Below are 19,327 nucleotides of genomic sequence, written 5' to 3'. Positions count from 1 at the left end.
GCCAATTGGAGGTGCATGAAAGGACCCCTAGGGGACTCGGACACTGCCAGAAAGTCACTGGGAAGCTGTAGGATACCAGAAAGCTACACCACTTCCCCTGTCTTCCCTCATAAGCACTAACCCTGAACCTTATCCCCGCAGAAAACACGTACCTTATTCCTTTTTGTTTTGTGATGGTCAGACCGAGGTACGACGGGTCCCACCAGCCGAAACCTGGCGAGAAAGAAGAAATGGACATTAAGCAGGAAGATGGAGGAGCGAGCGGCAAAAATATCACTAACCCTATGCAAATGTAATTGGGAGCATGAATAAAATACCACTGCACCTTACGAAGTCTATTTTAATTATTGTCTCAACGGAAGGCCAGCTACGAGCCGGTAACAAGTCCAAAATGCATTCGGCACCAACCAAACAGACATCTTAATCTGTTTCGGTATCGAGCCAAAACATTGAGATATCTGGACATATCTACTTCAGAGCCAAAAAAAACACTTTCGGAGCTGACATTTTCGGTTTGAGTTAAACATTCGGTTTCAAAACCTTCGGAACCAAAAACTGCCATCACTAAACATACTGCAGTTACAGAGGAGTCATCTTCCATAGAACCAATACCTGAAGTAATGGACGCTAAACAGCGCAAGCTTCAAATACAAAAGGGAACAGGAAGGATATTAGACTCTCCTCCTGTCCAATTTAAATGAGACTCACATTTCAAGAGCCTTTCGACGCTGGGCCTCCCCCTAAGAAAGTCTCTAAGGAAAAGGACAAGGCTCCAGAACAACCTCTGCCTTCACCCCCTTATTCTCCTTTAATTCCTTCTACTCCACCACCGTCATCTCTATATTCCACACAGTTCTGTCCACAAACATCATCAGCATAACATCATATGAATGATTTAAGTGATGTTCAGCAGGATGCAGACTTATGGGATCTATATGATCCTGATCCCATTTCATCTAATGACCCTGACTTATATCTAGCAAGACATCTCCCCCTAAAGATACCACTGCTTACAATCAAGTAATAGCTAGAGCAGCTGCATATCACAACGTCCAGTTACACACAGACCCAACTGAAAAATATTTTTATTTAATACTTTAACAACTACACACAGAGTCCCACTGTCTCTCTGTGCTTCCAGGCATGCTCGAAGCAAGGATCATTACACCTAGGATCGATTTAAAAAAGAAATAAAAAATACAAAGCTGTACCCTCTCATCTAACTTTTATAAGAACAATGCATGGTTGAGGTGCTCAGGTTTTAAACCTGACATACAGCAAGCAGTATTAAGCATGCCTTTTGATAAATTTATTGGGCCAGAAGTGGATACCACTATAGAATAAAAATACTCAGAAACAGCTAAAGCCATGGGTGTGTACTATACCACACCTACAAGGGACACTTTAAGTAAGCCACAACTTAGAGGTGGTTTCAAAACATCAACTACAGAGCCATCCACTCCACAACAAAAACAAGGAACACGTTTTTATAAGAGGTTCCTTTAGAGAATCATACAGAGGCTCAAACAGTAAAGGAAGAGGTAAATGATCTGCCTCTAGAGATTCCTCTTCCACAACAGAACAGTGACTTTTTACAAATCCCCACAGTGCATAATTCTCCTGTGGGGAAAGACTGGTACATTTTTATCCACAATGGTACAACATCACCACAGATCATGGGTTCTATCAATTATCCAACACGGCTATTGTCTAGAACTGATTTCCACTCCACCACATATCCCATCCTGTTTCCACAAACTCTCATGACCATCTTGCTCTACTAAACGAGGAGGTACTGTCCCTTCTCAAAAATGCTATAGAACCAGTCCCTACATCCTTACAAGGCTTAGGGGTATATTCACTATACTTCCTGATGCCCAAAAAAGGACGGTTCATGAAGGCCAATTTTAGGTCTCAGGCCTCTCAATCTATACATACTTTCAGAGCATTTCCACGTGGTCACTCTGCAAGATGTTATTCCTCTCTTACAGCAAGGGGATTAAATGACAGCATTGGATCTCAAAGATTCTTATTTTCATATTCCCACACATCCAGCAAACCGCAGAAATCTAAGATTTGTCATTAACAATTCAAGGTACTACCATTCGGGGAAACAACAGCACCAAGAGTATTCACAAAATGCTTGGTGGTGGTAGCAGCATTTCTAACAAGAAAACACATACATGTTTTCCCAAATCTAAACGATTGGCTCATAAAAGCCAATACCATTCAAAACTGATAGCAACACACTCCTTACACAGTAATCTTCTACAAGATTTGGGGTTCACAATAAATTACTTCAAATCCCATCTTCAACCCTAACAGATACAGGCATATCTGGTAGCAATTCTGAACACTCAACATTAGCAAATCCAAACCCAATAAGGATTCAAGCTTTTCAAACTCTCATCTCTCAATCACAAGAGAATCTTACTTATAGTGAAGCTAGTGATGCAACTGTTGGGAATGATGGCTTCCTACATAGCCATAGTTCCCCATGCAAGACTATATATGTGTCCACTGCAACAGTGCCTTTCCCAACAGTGGTCTCAGTCACAGGGTCATCTTCGGGATAGAGTGTTGTTGGACCACCATACTCACCGCTCTCTGCAATGGTGGAATCCCAGCAACCCTTCATAAGGGCTGCCCTTTCAAGACCCTGTGCCTCAAATCACTTTCATGACAGATGCATCACAGGCAGGGTGGGGAGCTCACCTGAACAACCTCACCATACAGGGAAAATGGGATCCCAATCAACAGACTTATCACATCAATTATTTGGAATTGCAAGCAGTCTTTCTATCACTCAAAGCATTCCCCACACAAATCTCACACAAGGTAGTGTTAGTCCATACAGACAATATGACCACAATGTATTATCTACAAAAACAGGGGTGGAGACACTCATCTCAATTGTCCCTTCTAGCTCAGACAATTTAAAAGTGGGTGATTCACAATCGTATTCAATTACTGACAGAATATCTCCCAGGAATGGGCAATCAGTGAGCAAGCCTATTAAGCAGAACGCAGCAACAAGTCCACGAATGGGAAATTCACCCACAAGTACTTCACCAATACTATCAATTATGGGGAGTACCAGAGATAGATCTATTCGCCACTGCTGAAAACTCAAAATGAGTTCCAGATACCCACCCCCTCAGTCCAAGGGCAATGCTCTATGGATGAACTGGTCAGGGATATTTGCTTACGCTTTTCTGCCTCTCGTACTCATACCATTCCTAATACTCAAAAGAGAAGTCAAACTAGACATCCACCCTCCAAAGCACTCAGTCTTGCGATATGGCTCCTGAAGTCATAGAGTTTGGCTACGTACAACTTCCTTCTGAATGTATGGATATTCTTAAAGAAGCATGCAGACCTACAACTACACAGTGTTATGCTGCTAAATGGAAACATTTTGTATATTATTGTCAACCTAAAAATATTGATCCACTTCAAGCCTCAGTACAAGACATTCTGTTATTTGCTACATTTGCAAAAGGCAAATCTAGCATATTCTTCTATTAGATTTCATTTAGCAGCCATAGCTGCTTACCTCCAAAACAGCCAGTATGTCTCTTTGTTTGGAATTCCTGTACTTAAGGCATTTATGGAAGGCTTTAATATATTTATCCCACCCAGAGTTCCTCCAGCTCCTTTATGAAACATTAACATTGTACTTACCAGTCTTGTGGGTCCACCATTTGAACCCATGCATTATGGTGCTTTATAATTCCTTTCATGGAAGGTTGCTTTTTTAGTATCTATAACCTTTCTAAGAAGAATTAGTGGAATACAAGTGCTCATTTTAGAGGAACTCTTCTTCCAAATACACAAAGATAAAATAGTACTCAGAACAAATCCTAAATTCCTACCCAAGGTAGTTTCACTATTTCCTATTAATCAATCAGTGGAGTTGCCAGTCTTCTTCCCACAGCAAGATTCAGTTGCTGAAAGAGATCTCCATACACTGGATGTTAAGAGTGCACATGTATTACAGTGACAGGACAAAAAGTTTTAGGAAATCAAAACAACTAGTCATAGCTTTTTCAGTGCCTCACAAGGGTAATCCAATTTCAAAGAATGGATTAGCTATATGGATAGTCAAGTGTATCCAAACTTGTTATACTAAAGCTAAAATACAACTACCAGTAGCTCCTAAAGCACACTCTACCAGGAAAAAAGGTCCCTCTATGGCCTTTTTAGGAAACATTCCAATAGCAGATATTTGTAAAGCTGCTACCTAGTCTACACCACACACATTTACTAAAAACTATTGTGTAGATGTTCTAGCTTGTCAACAAGCAATGTTGGCCAAGCAGTCCTTACAACATTATTTCAAGCTACTTCAACTCCTACAGGCCAGCCACTATTTATGTGGGAGGGGACTGCTTTACAGTCTATGCAAAGCATGTGTATTTACAGCTACACATACCATTGAACAGAAAATGTTACTTACCCGGTAGACATCTGTTCGTGGCATGTAGTGCTGTAGATTCACACGTGCCCTCCCTCCTCCCCAGAAGCCTGTGGTTGTGGTAGTACAGCATATTGTAAATATGTACATACATTGCATGGATCTCTTTTATTTACTATCTACTTATACATATATACACTCTTCACTTCACTCGCCTGCGGTAAAACAATCTAACAAAGAACTCGATGCCCATGCAGGGTTTTACCGAGAGGAGGAATCACTCGATCTCGTGACTTGAAAAAATTCTTCAAAGAAAAACAACTTGTAACTCTCTGAGCCCAACCCAAATGGCGGACGTATGCAAAGCATGTGGATCTACAGCACTCCATGCCATAAACAGATGTCTTCTGAGTCAGTAACATTTTCCTTAATTCACCTCTCAAACAGCTTGTAACTGTGGGAAAATGTAGGTTGACTGCTTAAAATCCCATTTCTCTGTTGATGGCGAGGCGGTAACAGCACTTCCAGTTTGAGACAACTTATTTACAAGCTGTTTAGTCATTGGTGAATTTTCCGCACTGACTGAAGATGTAAATGTAAAGAATTCACATAAACGAGAATCCTTAAACTCCACTTTGTGTCTGAAATCCTATCCTGTATGATTGTAAGGGGCAAATACAGATGTTAATAAGCTAAAGCTGTCAAGATGACCAATTGAATTGATCGCTAGCAACCAAAACGTAGCATTGGCCAGGTCACAGGTTCAAATCCTAGCAAGGCCGATTCAGCCTTCCATCCTTTCAAATTTATTATTGAGAAGGAGTAGAAATAGAACAACTAGTCATAACCTTTGTTTATGAATGTATTTGGAGTCTAAGAAAAGGAAATCTGAATAATTATTTCAGAGGTTACTGAGCTGGAAATGTAAATTATTTGTGTAACGTGCCATGTCAGCAAATACATTTGCAAGTGTATTATGCTTTCCAAACACAGAACGTGATTGTACACATGTAAAGAGACGTACTTGTGTGCCTACATGAACTATAGGTACAGAATATCTTTTAGAATCTTACTTAACCCCTTAACTGCTTAGGCTTTTTCACCCCAATGCTGAGCTCTTTTTTTGGCTATTTCGGGTACTTCACGCTTAGGCATCCATAACTTTTTTCCCCCACACAAGGAGACTCCCATTAACCTTGTTTTGATCTGTTACTGTCGTAAGCAGCAGGCTCAGCCGCACAAATGGGGCAGAGTTTATATTGGTGCAAGTAGGTTAATGCTGCGTGCTAGGAATTTTGTGGATTCCTGCTAATTCCAGAAGATTCCATCACAGAAATAAGGAAAACGTGTGATTGTAGGAAAAGATTGAGATGCAGGGCAATATGGGAGCCACAGAAGTCAGACCACCCTGGAATTCCCTGGTTGTCTAGGTTTCAGAAATGTCTGTGATTGGTAGGTTTATATGGGTTGCACCACAACACGGTCCCATATACCAAAGCTACCCCTATTGCTCATCTCTCAACGTAGTGCTTTAGGGCCTTTTGTGTCATGGTCTCTTGGTCAAAAACTCAAGTAGGGTACCATTCTTATTGGGAGACGTGATAATTGAGGGTGGCAGGAAATTTGTGGCTCCCTGCAGATTCCAGGGCTTTCCAACACAGACATGTAAGGAAAATGTGTGTATTTTACCAAAGTTTGACGTTTCAAGGGCTTCTGGGTAAAATTACTTAGTGAGAGCCATGCGGTCACGCATCTTTGGACTCCCCCGGTTATCTAGTTTTTTAAAACGTGCAACTTTGATAGGTTTCTCTGGGTAGCGGTACAGTCCGGCCCCAAAATGCAAAAAAGGGTTGTTTTCAGTGGAAAAATGTAATGTCAATGTTGCCTTTTTTGCACTTTCCAGTTCTAGCCCCTAGGGCCACTCACAAAAATTTGGTTCCATTTTTATGTGGAGACATGTAGGAAAGCTGGGTGGTTGTATAGTTTGTAAATTGCAACAGATTTCAGAAATATCCATCACAAATATGTAAATAAATGAGTGATCTTACCAATTTACGCAAACGTTCACATTCTGCAAGGCGTTGTGGGAAAATGAATGAGATGAATGCAAGTTACTCCACCCTGGCCACCAGTGGGTCTCCAGAAAGTAAAAGTGTTTTTCTGAACTTTCAAAATAACATTACCACTCATACAGATTGGTTTTGGCGCCTCCAGAGGTGTGTCTTCAAAGAACAGATCCTATTTACAGCCTCAGGGTATGGATAGTGAAACCATGTCTACTGAAGGTGAGCTATAAAGCTTCAGCAAGGCACCAACCACTTTATTGGCCATTCACACCCCATTCACGCACAACACAGACAACTTTCATGCTGCCAGCTACTGACCCAATTCAACACATCAGTGGGCTCACATCAACATCCTGCCATTATTGAAGGGCCCACCACATTCATATGCTACAGGAAGTCCCGAAGCCAATCAACTCTCAACCTATCATCAACCAACTTGCATACAAACACACCACAAGAAAACCTCTACCCACATATGGTCAGACATGTTGATGGTTGGTGCATCAACAATCTTCACAAATGACATAAAGGTTTGCCTACATTTTTACTACCTACTAAGTATCCACCTCAGTCGACATGCTGAGCATTAAACACTATGGGGGTCATTCCGGCGGGCGGCAGTTGCCGCCCGCCTGGCGGGAACCGCCATATGGCCGCTCCGCGGTCGAAAGACCGCTGGGGCCATTCTGACTTTCCCGCTGGGCCGGCGGGTGCTAGCCAATATAGCGCCCGCCGGCCCAGCGGGAAAGGGGCCTGCAACACTGAAGCCGGCTCCGAATGGAGCCGGCGGTGTTGCAGGTGTGCGACGGGTGCAGTTGCACCCGTCGCGCTTTTCACTGTCTGCTAGGCAGACAGTGAAAAGCATACTGGGGCCCTGTTAGGGGGCCCCTGCACTGCCCATGCCAGTGGCATGGGCAGTGCAGGGGCCCCAGGACACCCGTTCCCGCCAGCCTGTTCCTGGCAGTAAAAACCACCAGAAACAGGCTGGCGGGATGGAGGATTCGCCCAGCCGGGGGAAATCCGGCGGGAAACCGCCGGACCCGGTTTTCCGACCACGGCTTTACAGACGCGGTCGGAATGGGCTATGAAGCACCGCCAGCCTGTTGGCGGTGCTTCAGTCATCCGTGGCCCTGGCGGTCTTGGACCGCCAGGGTCAGAATGACCCCCTATGTGCCTAGTGAACCTTTAATAACTGCTACCATGACAGCCAAGGGGCTCAGGAAAACCTGTCTTTAGTACGTTTTTAGTGCACTTGCTGTGCTAAATCCATTTCCTTCTAGTTTGTGGGTGCAAGTTGGGGTGTCTGAGGCCCACGTTCCTCAAACTGAGTGAGCATATGTACCTTGTAAACATGCTGGAAAGACCTTTCTAAGATGCCTGAAGACCATGTTTTAACCTGTGAAGAACATTATTTTTTGACACACAAGGTAGTCAGTGAGAACGTAGCATATATCCCATTCCTCATTTTGTGCAGTGCTGTGACTGTAGCACACTTGCCATACAGCAAACTGAATGTCTTCTGTATTTCTGACATAGGATGAACATGGCAAGCAGCACAAATGTTTTACTCACACGTGGTTTTGGGAGCAGAGTTCTCTGTTAGGTTAGGATTTTGTGAAAGTCACACTATCACCTGGAAGAATATACCGCCCACACAACAGTACTTAGCGATGATCCATGGACTCAACTAGTTGAAGAGCCAAATGTTCAAACTTGTACTTTATTGAATAATTTGAGCGGTGGCAGAGATGGGTTGGGACAGGTCGTTCCTTTTGGAGTAAGTCACTACTTCCTGTATTGGTGCTGCGTATGCATTGAATGTGTTCAGATATGAGTCTGGCTGAGCAAAGGTGTTTAGAAGGTTTCTGAAATATTAGGTGGTTTTGAGATATGCTTGTCTATTGTTGTGTAAGGCTTTGATTGTGTGTGTCAGGAGTTTGAAGAGAGTTGTTGATGAGTAGCCAGGGAAGTGTATTTGGAAGGCATCGTTGGAAAAGGGGATTGCCCCCTTTCCAATGATGCCTCCTTGAAACCTGGGGAGGCATTGTGGCCCTCAAAAACCCCACCAGATGGTGGAGAGAGCACTCGCTTGTTGGCTCCTCTGCCTCCAGCGAGAGTCTATGATAGCTTGCTAATGTCACCAATGGGTGGGTGGGGCCAAGGGCTAAAGCAGAAGCAATTCTCACAACCTGGGAGTACCAATAGTGTGGATATCGATAATTCTAGGGTGAGGGAATAGTAATCGGGAGTATTTTTTAGGAATCAGTGTTCCCACTCCTATTCACTTTTTATTTGTGCAAATTATATGTGGGTTTTTGATGCTTAAGCAGATGAAGTGTACAGTCGAAAAACCTCTGTGAAGCACTCTGAACGAGGCAATTTATGTTTTTGGCTAATGGTTTGAGCTGTCTTTTGTTCTGAATAGTGTACTGAAAACAATGCAAATCTTAATAACACAGCAAATAAAGAAAAACAAACTCGGCTGCCTGAATTTTGTACCATTTGAATGGTATGCAGGTCCGATTACCATCAGACTGAAAACCAACGCCAAAGGTCAAGTTGGGTGACTCAACAAAAGCAGTATAGCTCCCACCCTCATTCATCTGTTTCTTTTTTTCACGCCTTGGACATTGATACAGAGCTCACGGTCTATGGGAGAGTTTAAGTGCAGTACTATGCCTCTCCCGAAGCATTCTGCCTTCAAGCCTTGTAAGGATTGCAAAAGTCAGATGTCTGTCATCGATCCCCACTTTATTTATCTTTGGTGACTGCAGTCCGACCATGACTCCAAATCCTACGGGTCCTACCTCAGTATGCACCCCAAAGCGATTAAGGAGTAGAAGGCAGAAGCTCCCGTGCCTTGGGCCCGAATCAATAAGAAAGTCGCTGTCATGAGGTCACCTTCCTGCAACTCCTCCACTGAAAGGAGGAAACATAAGAAGGACAATAAACATTTCAAAGGTAAGTTCCCTAGCCACTTTCCGACTGTCATAGAAACTTCATTGTCTGAGTAGGAGTTAGTAGCTGTGGAGCTGTCAGATCTGTTACCTGACGCCCTCCTGGTGTTGCAGCAGAAGTCGGCCCCTCGTACCACAAGGTCCTTCACTAGCACAGATGACATCATACGCTGATTTTCCAGCACCTGGGTCTGATCCAGCAGCATTTCTCAATGCGAAGTTCAGCATTTTTTGCATGAGCACTGCCTCCTCTGGTGCACCTTTGGGTCCCATGGGGCCGTATGGCATGTCTTTGTTTATGCCCATTGCGCTGGAACCATTCAGAATCACATTTCCAGCTCCCAGTGTCTATCAGGTACCCCTCCTGATGCCAGCAAAGAGATTCTAGACCCCAGCTGTACCATTACTATCAGCATTGATGGCTAGCTCCGGCCCTGAGACCATCAATGCTGCCTCCTCTACCGGCAACAGACTTGCCTGCTACTTCAGGGACCCCCTTTTGCGGAACCAGTATCACACCACAGGTGCAGAAGAGAAACCCAAAGATTGTTGGAGGAATAGGCATCCCTCCATTACTGCATGTCCTATGAACAAAAGATTCATAGGCTCTTCCGTTCCAATTCTGATCCCCTCAACAAATATGTGATGGGGGAACCTCTGATCAACTAGCCGACTTTATTGGCATCTCCTCAGCTAATTAAATGGAAATGGAGTTCCCTATGGGCCTCCACCCCAAGAAATTGTTTCCTTCCACACAGTAGTGAAGAAAGCTGCAGAGGTGCTAAACTTGTTATTTCCCGTTGTTGACCTCAAGACTAATATTCTGACAGAGGTCCTCATACCTTCAGCACAGACCTAGGGTCCCTGTGCCCTTTTAATGATGCCCTATGTGAGCCAGTCTTGGTGGTGTGAGAGAAACTTGCTTAGTGGCAAGGCACTTTCGTCCAGCACTAGACGATCCATGCATTCTGTCTGCTCCCCCATCCCTGGAGAACCTAGTTTTTCAGTCTTCTTGTTCTTCGGGCAGGTGTTGGACTTTTCCTACAAAGTTGTCAAATAGGCAATCTACTTGTTTTGGGGCTTTGGAAAAAAAAATGTTTTGTTAGCTGGAAGTATGGCATTAAAATCTTTGAAAGTCACTTGCCTCCTTGCGTGATATAACCATACCATATGGAACATGCCCCAGCTAACAGGTCTCTGATATCAAGGGGCAGTTCTCGGAGGTCTTCAAGGATGGCCAGAATATTATGTGCCACATCACTAAGTGTGGCCTTGACATTGCGGACTCAGTGGCCTGTGCTGTGGAGTCCCCAGTAGCAGTCTGCCATCATGCTTAGTTTCACACTTTGGGTTTCACAGATGAGCAGATACCCCTCAGTAACCTACCTTTTGATAGCACTTCCTTATTTGGAGATAAAGCAGACTCTGCTTTGCAGCAAGTTAAGTCTAGCAAGGCTAAAGGCACACTCAGCTTCAACACAATTGTAGTCAGTTTTACAAATTTTAAGGTTTTTCCCAGGGTTCTGCTTTAGCCAACACCAGTCCGCTCAGTTACCAGTACATCAGCCCCAAAACCCTGTGGTTAGACATTATAGAGGCAGATTCAGAGGTAAGAGCTATGGATCCCTGCACCAGGCTCTTTCTCCTCTTCTTCCCCAGCACCACAGTGAAAGCAGTCCTAGTTTTCTTATGCCAGCATAGCAGGAGCCTATGGGAGGCCGAGTGTCATCCTTTCTACCTGCCTAGAATGCAGTTACTTTCCACCAGTTTGACCTTCAGATAATAGAAAGAGGTTATACCCTACCCACCTTTTAGGCTCCTCTTTAAACCCCTCCCCCCACCAAGATGTGGCAGAGAAAGGAGCAGTGGAGTTACTGCCAGAACAGGATATTGGCCAAGGATACTTTTCACTGTATTGCCTTGGTCCCAAGAAGGATAGCAGTGAGCATCAAATCCTAGACCTCAGGGACTTGAACATCCACCTCAGAAAGGAGAGGGTAAAGATTCTAAGAATACCACAGGTCCTTTAGGCATTGGAAGCGTGGAAATTGGATGGTGATACTTGACTTCAAGGACGCATACTTCCATATCCCAATTCTGCAGTGGAACCAAATGTAACTGCATTTAGTGGTAGGTTCCACCCATTACCAATTTGCAGACCTCCCATTTGTATGGCCATCAGCACCTCAAGTCTTCACCAAGGTGATGGGGTAGTTACAGCCCATCCCAGATGGTCAGATGTTCCAATTTTCCCATAACTGTGTGACTGGCTGCTCGAGGAGGAGTTGCTGGCATTGGTGTTGCACCATCTGCAGTTAACAACAACTCTGTTCTTTGACCTGGGCTATTCATGGAACAGATCGAGGTCTCACCTAGAGCCTTCCCAACGTCCCCTGTTCAGAGGACTTGTTCTGCATACTACACTACTCAGTCTTTCCTCCTCCTCAAAGGATCCATGACATTCAGAAGATGGTTACACCCTTCATGGGTGGTGCAAGAGTTCCAGTCCTGATCATGTTGCATCTGCCATATTTGCTGGCTTCTTGTACTGTCCTGGTCACACATGCATGTTGGCGTATAAGTGATGCCTCTACAGGCAGTGTTTTCAACAAAGGGATATCTGTTGGGCACCATTGTGGTCTCCTGGAATGCTCTTTGGATGTCATTTTGCAGGAGAATGAGGTGCACCTTCCCCCGAAGGTTGCTCTTCAGTAATGTGGCCAGGGTTGGAGGAGAACTAACTGAAGCCTCCATTCTTGGGTAGGGGCTCACCTGGAGCATATGGAGATGAGGGTCTCTGGAAGAGCATGTGTTTCATATCAACCTGCCAGATCTGTGGTCAATTCAGCTGGCTCTCAGTGCCTTCCTCCTATCCGTCCGAGGCTGAAAAGTCCAGATTTTGACAGACAGTATGACTGTGATGTAGCATGTGAGCATACAGGGGAGTAGGGCCTCAGCTTCTGTATCTAGAGGAGTTGAGGCTGTGGCCTTGGGCATTTAGTCATGGGATTTGGTTAACAGCCATTCACCTGTTGGGGGTCTCTGAATATCAGAGACAAAGGCTTGAGCCAGTACCATCTTGCCTTTCACAAGTGGCATCTTCTGCTGGAGGTAGTCCTGGGCATCTTTGCCAAGTGACACATGCCTCAGGTAGATGTTTTCACCTCCTCAGACAATGCTCAGTGTCAACAGTTCGGCAGCCTCCAGTATCCTTTGAGGGGAACCTTGGGGGAAGTGCTTCTCTTGAGGTTGAACTTTAATCTTCATTGCACGTTTCCTCCATACCGAGTTCTGAAGAAGATTCACCAAAACCGGACCTAAGTCATCCTAATTGCCTCAGACTCGCTGTTATGAGTGTGGTATGCAGACATTCTGCGCTTCTCCCTGTGTCCTCCACTTTGATAGATGTCCAGGGCAGGAAATGGTGCTGCACCCCACTCTCCAACGTGTGCAAACAACTATGCAGACCCTTTATGAGCCCTACTACCAGAGGTCCTCCAGTTTGCACTCTCTTTAGCTCAGAAAGGGTGTGCAGTGACCAATGTAAAAGGTTATTTGGCTGTGTTGTCTGCTTACACCTGTCTCCCAAACAAGCCTTCGGTGTTCAGGTCCTGTATTGTGATAAGTTGTTTTTGGTGGCCATCACTTCAGCAAGGAGGGTCATTGAGTTGCAGGCCCAGAGTGCCCAGCTGCGGTTTTCGATCTTTATCAGTGAAAAGCTGGTGTTGCAGAGCTGGCTGCTTCCCTCCCAAAAGTGCTTACTCCCTTCCATCGGGGTCCATGCAATACTCGTCCATCCTTCTTTTTTCACCTCATTACACTCAGGAGGAGGAATGGCTGCAGCTCCCTAATCCTAGTCGGGCCGTTAGTTTTCATTTTGACAGTACTACAGATACCAGATTGCATGACAGACTCTTAGTCAGTTACCGTGCAAGTAGAAAAGGAAATGCAGTACAGAAATGGGCTTTGTCCCCTAGATTATCCTTTGTATCAAAAATCCTACACACTTGCCAAGAAGGAGCCACCTGAAGAAATCAAAGCTCTCATCTTCTGCACACAGAAGAGGTGCTCCTTATGCAGAATCTGTAAGGCTGTAACATAGGCATTCCTACACTCTTTCACCAAACATTACTGCTTGGATTCAGAGGTGCATTGGAATCGGGAACATTGCTAGTTCTGTGCTGCAAGACTTTGTTATTTAACCATTAATCAGACTTCCTCTGGGAAACGTACTGTATGGGAATATATTTAACACATGAGTAATTTGCAAGTAGAAGAATCCATCAGAAGACTTGCAGTAAATATATCAGGTAGATACTCTATCTACCTGCAGTTTCCTCACCTATTCCACTTTCCAGTCTGATGGATGGAAGTTCAGGGATAGTTTAGTATGGTAGCAATTAGATGTTTGGCACCGCACTTTATCAAATCAAAGTTTCTCCATCTGCTTGTGTCAAAGGCTTGGAAAAAATGAATGAAAATTGATGTTGTTCAGCAGGGCCGGGGCTATATTGCTTAGGAGATGTCTTCTAACGTCACTTCCGGCGTTGATGCTAAGCCAGCGCACCCCTTACCACTTCATAGGGTTTTGAAGTTTTCCAGACCCAGCCTGAACCCTGTGATTATTTAATGGGCGAGGAATTTGCAGGTAAATTTGAAGTAAAAGTATCCATAAGAAACTGCCTACATGCCAGTGACAGTTGTCTTTTGCTTTTCATCACCAAACTCCTGCTAATGAGTTTGTCACTGACAAGCAAAAGAGAATGCTTATCTATTTAGCATTCAAATGTGCTAAAAGTGCATCCAATGCTCGATAGATGCACCTAAATCAGCAATCCCTGCAAGAGAACTGGCAGATTCCCCCAACCTCCCCCCTCCCCCCCAAGCATTGGAGTTGATGGCCCACTAAGCTCCTAGATTGTCACGCTTTGTAGCAGAAAGGCCAAAGTTTAAAAATGTATGAATTTTTAGATCTGCAGTAGGCCCCTCAGGTAGCATCAAGTGTACATCTGCAAAAATCTGTTGTAAACAGATGTCATCGGGGGTTTCTGGGTTTTAAGTGATCCTGGGTGTTCACAAGATGTTTTAGTGGAGTACCCAACGGATATAGGCCTCCTCTTGTTCAAGATATTTAGGCATGCTACTGCAAATGAGGTTTCAAGAAGCATACGTGTTGAATTGGCCACCAGAAACATTGTTACTAGAGTTAAGTAACTTTTTCTTTCTGCTCGCGATTGAGGAACAATTCCATATTTTTCTTTCAGGATTGCCATGCCTACATCATTCCTAGGAATGAAAAATCGGTGATGGTCTACTTTTACTGCCACTGGGCCCTAGTGGTCCTTTTGTTGACATACCACCGAAGGATTGGTTTCTGCACAATCATAGTCGGCACTTAATAATATTTTCTTTAAATGAACCATTAAACCCAATCGAGCTTTAACTCACTTCAACATGACTTTTTATAGATATTAAATGATGAGCAACATACTAAATGCTGCAGAAGGGCAAAACGTGCTAAAAATATCTTATTTTTCCCATTACAGTTTGAGGAAGATGAATGTGACATTGAGGCTTGCGGCACTGAGATTCTACTCCCTCAGAAGGTCTCCACCGTGTGCATATCTGCTCAGGGAATATCAGACTTTTGGATGGTTTTGGGGGAGCGATCAGAAGAAAAATGCCTTGACATTATAAACAGTGAGGCTAACAAAGGTAATACTTGTATAGTTACGTTTTTGGGTAATGGAATAGAACTTTGAAGAAAAGTGTGATGCATTAGGTAGGAATTATTAAATGTACCTATATAATCAATGTTATCTCCATTACACTATTTGCACCATCCATGAGCAGTCAAGGTAGGAGCTACCTTCCGTGAACATGAACCTCATTACAGAAGGAGCCTGCCATTGTGTGATAATGCTGTTGAGGAGAGAAGCTGCATCAGTAATCCCACCCTACCCGGGAGTGTGAGAAAAAAGTCTCAACACAATGATTTCCCACTCACTCTGCTTTTTTTTTTTTTTATATGATTTGTTTCCGTCTTGGAAGCTTGCAGGGGAAGGGGAGGTTGGGCGGTGACACTCCTATTTGAAGGGCCCTTGTGACACTATCATGTCTCAGCCCCAAAGCATAGTGAGTGTAGGTAGATCCCTCTGCCCCTGCTAACACCGCCCACATTTAAAACAACAACAGATTGGTCAAAATGTGGGGACTGTCTTTTCTTTTACGTTCATCTGCATGTAACTCTGAAATGGCACTGTTTAAGTGATGATGGGGGTCATCTGTTTGACGTGTGTTCCCATGCCCAGCCCCCGTCATCTGGCTGTAACTAGCAGAGTCTATCAAATGCATGTTAACCCACAAACCTTTGTCCTCACCAGTCACAGCTAAGCAGACTGCAATTGGGCGAAGGCTTCCATCCAGCTGGAAGATGAAGAAGTGGGGATGTGGCCATCCTTTTGTTTTTCACTGGGCAGGAGCCATCCTCCAACTGTAACTCTCCGGTCCATACCAAAAAGAAGTGTGCAGGCAGCTACGAGTCATCGTAGCAGTAGGTGCACAGAAGGTGATTGAGATCGGTCATCTGTCAGCACTCAAACTGATGTTTACAATCATTATTTCAAAACCATTGGTGTACTGTTCAAAGTCATCCACAGTTATTGAAGGAATTGAACTCAAAATTTCCTTTTATGAAAAGGCCACTAGCTTTGTTCCCAGATGCAGTTTGTTTGAAATGCTTTCACCATATAGAACCTGGGAAGACAGTCAAGAGGTACACCCTCCTCCAAGCTACAGGCATTAAGACCATGTGAGGTTTTCTTCAATATTCAGTAAACCAAACATTAATGTGTGGAGCACCAGATCTGCAGTTTTGGGTTGTCACTTGGATTAGGTACTCTCAAATAGAGACAAAAAAGAGAAAAATAGTTGAATTTACAGGACCACGGGAAAATTATGCAGATGGTCAGTTGCACAGATGGTTAGAGACTTTCGTCCTTAAAGCTATACTGACATACTTCTACTTTTTCCTCATGCAGTGTTTTGCTGATATTCCTAGAAGCGCACCAGTCAATGCTGATCATGACTTACAGCCAAAGTATACCCCACTGATAGTTTAGGTGGAATTCTGGGCCATCACACCAGGCTGCTAGGACGCTTTTACATCCAGGTGCATAAAACGTTTTACCGGTATCCTAGCTGAAGTGTAGGTATACCAAAACTTCCTAGAAAAATCGGTTTCATCCCAAAAAACTTCAATCCTCACTTTGACCCCTCACCATTTTGTGTGTGTGTGTGTGTTTGTAGGTGCATGTACACATATAAAAGGCATGTTACAAAGGTGTGTGACTTGCATACCACTGAGAAAGTAGGAATTAAGTAATTGATGGTTTTAATCTCATGTTGTCATTATCCTTTGTGTGGGCCTGATGAACTACATACTGCTGTACATGTCACCTTGGCTCAGAGACCATGTAGATGTCTTGACAAGCCCAAGACCTCTGTACATCAACGGTGTACGGTTTGTCCATTCACCCTGTATTGTAAAGAGCATTGCCTAGTAATGAAGAGAACTGGCCTATAGTAGGAACAGCCTCTACCTGTAATCAACTGGCTGGGAGTTCTTGACTAAAGGTAGGTTGGATGTTTATTGGTTCTGGCTTCTTTCCAGTGCCTCCAATGTAGGAAAACACTGACCCTCTTGAACTAGTAAGTTGTCCTTTATATGGACTTTCAGGGGAAATGTCTGCAGAAGAAAGTTTTTTTTTACTAATAAGTAAAGACTGCATGTTGGTGTTCTCCTCAAGGCTAAAACTTAGCTTAGGATCCAGTGGAACCTTGCTTTTGTGACCTATCCTGGAAAAGTAAGTTGAACTGCCTGGTATAGTGAGGAGCAGGTTCTTGATCAAGAAGAAAGAACAAGGTAAGACAGACTAAAACTTGCTTGGACATTTGCTCAAAGAAGCAAGACCCCTAAGAATCACAAGAACCTTGTAGCCCAGCTCGTCAGGATTGACTCAAGGACTCCTGCAACATTAAGGAGACTGAAGCTTTCCAAAGAGCAGTCCAGAGCCATGAGTGTGGTGTGCCTGCATTGTGCCAACTGGACTTTTTTGGAGTGTGCATTTCTCCATTTCCAGCCTCAGAGGGCAAGTGCATTTTTACTGTCACCCTAGTGCTTAGATTGATGTGCCTCAGCCTAAAGTGAATCAACCCAATTACTAGGATGCCTGGACTGCTTCTGTAGCTCATATTGTTTTAGCGATAGCAAGGTTTGAGTTCACATTTGGATTGTTAGAAATTCGACCTTGGTGGATTTTGTACCCTTGGGGGAAGTACTCACGGTGCTTGGTACTCACAGTGCCAAGAACGAGCACATTTTGACAACCTCTTGCTACATATCAGTGTGCCAAGGAGCAAGACTGAATGCTGCAATGTAAAAGGTCTGCACTGTGTCCAAGCTTTTGAGGACTGTGTACCAGGACAGACCACTCAATACATTTTCAGGTGGCAGAAAATCTGTCAGTTTCAGCAACACCAACGTCACTTAAAAAACCAAGAACCAAAATGTACAGGGGGTCCCTCCCAAGTCAAAGGAACAGATTTAGACTGCAGGATGACTGGTTTAAAAACGTCTTGATATCTAGGTTAACAGGGCCACTGGGGTTTAGGGTCTGGAACACAGAACAGAATCCAGGAGAGCCTACTACCTTTTTTGCATGGCTGCTGGTGCTGAATTTGGATGAGTAGCTTTACTCATGTAAAGGTACACGGTCCACCTGAAAGGTTTGCTGGCGAAAGTCAGAGTTTCACACGAAAAAACAGACAGTTAACTGTTAAGGTTGCATAGTTCCAGTGGAAGAATGTAATCAAACAAGTTGAACTTGAACTGAAGGCGCCAGTTGCGAAAAATTGATCCATGGTGCTTGTACTTTAATCAGTCAGGTTCAGGTTGGGGGTTCGGTCCTTTCCCCAACCACACACGCACACACCCAAATGGAGACTACACAGCACACTCATGGTCAGTGGCGAAACGTGGTAGGATCTGTAAAAGAAAAAAGTATGACTTTTCTTGCAAATAACATTTGTCATCTGAAATGTGCCCTTCCTCTTCCTTTTCCTGTTTTATAATTAGTAGGACATTTTTAGGGCCCTTTGTTATGATTTCTGCAGGTTCTGGAGGGTCATTTGGGGATTCAACCCACACCTCAGCACTGAGGTTTTTATCTGCTGCGCCACAGCTTCCCTTTCCTTGCACTGTCAGAAGGGCTGTGGCAGACTCCTTCTTTACCAAATCTCTATTCACTGCACTTTTGACAAGTTGGGCCATTCTGTCTCCAATTTGTATGAATCAGATTTTTTCCAGTTATCAGCATAATTTTGATTTCTCCTTGGTAATCTGCAGCAATCATTCCCCCTAAAACCTGATCCATTTGCCATATCTGTCCTGGTAACTTTCCTATCCCCAACTGCTCTGTGACTGTTTGTGGGACAGATCTCTTATGCGTGCTGCACAGTTTTATTCAAATTTAGGGGAATGTGCATCTCTCTCATCTCTGCCCACCTGTAAGTGGCTTTTTCTCCCAGCTGTCCACATTTCTGGTGCACCCACTTAGCCATCCCAACTAAGTCAGAATTCTGGGTGTACACTTCAGACTCTGAATTTTTCTCATCAACATCTGCAAGGGAATTGAACCAGTTAGGTACAAGCCATGTGGAAAACCAAACAGCTAAACCATTGGCAGTGAACCAAGAATCAGTGTAAAAATGACACATCTCAAACAGCTCTTGCTTTAAAGTCTGACACACATTGTACAACACTGTTCCTTCTCCTGTGCTAGAAAACCACTTTTCAGTCAATGAATCATTAGTCAAACAAACATGCT

General features: G+C 44.0%; 1 protein-coding gene across 1 annotated transcript in view; it reads left to right on the top strand.

Moving 5' to 3' along the window:
* IFNGR1 (interferon gamma receptor 1) overlaps nt 1–19,327 on the top strand; it is a 257,484-nt gene that overhangs the window by 191,614 nt on the left and 46,543 nt on the right. The window contains exon 5 of the mRNA XM_069234280.1: nt 14,987–15,155. Coding sequence (XP_069090381.1) covers nt 14,987–15,155 — 169 coding nt within the window. The remainder of the gene's footprint in view (nt 1–14,986; nt 15,156–19,327) is intronic.

Source organism: Pleurodeles waltl, chromosome 5 (genome assembly GCF_031143425.1).
Source record: "Pleurodeles waltl isolate 20211129_DDA chromosome 5, aPleWal1.hap1.20221129, whole genome shotgun sequence".
Classification (NCBI taxonomy): Eukaryota; Metazoa; Chordata; class Amphibia; order Caudata; family Salamandridae; genus Pleurodeles; species Pleurodeles waltl.
This window is presented reverse-complemented; position numbering and strand designations above follow the sequence as displayed.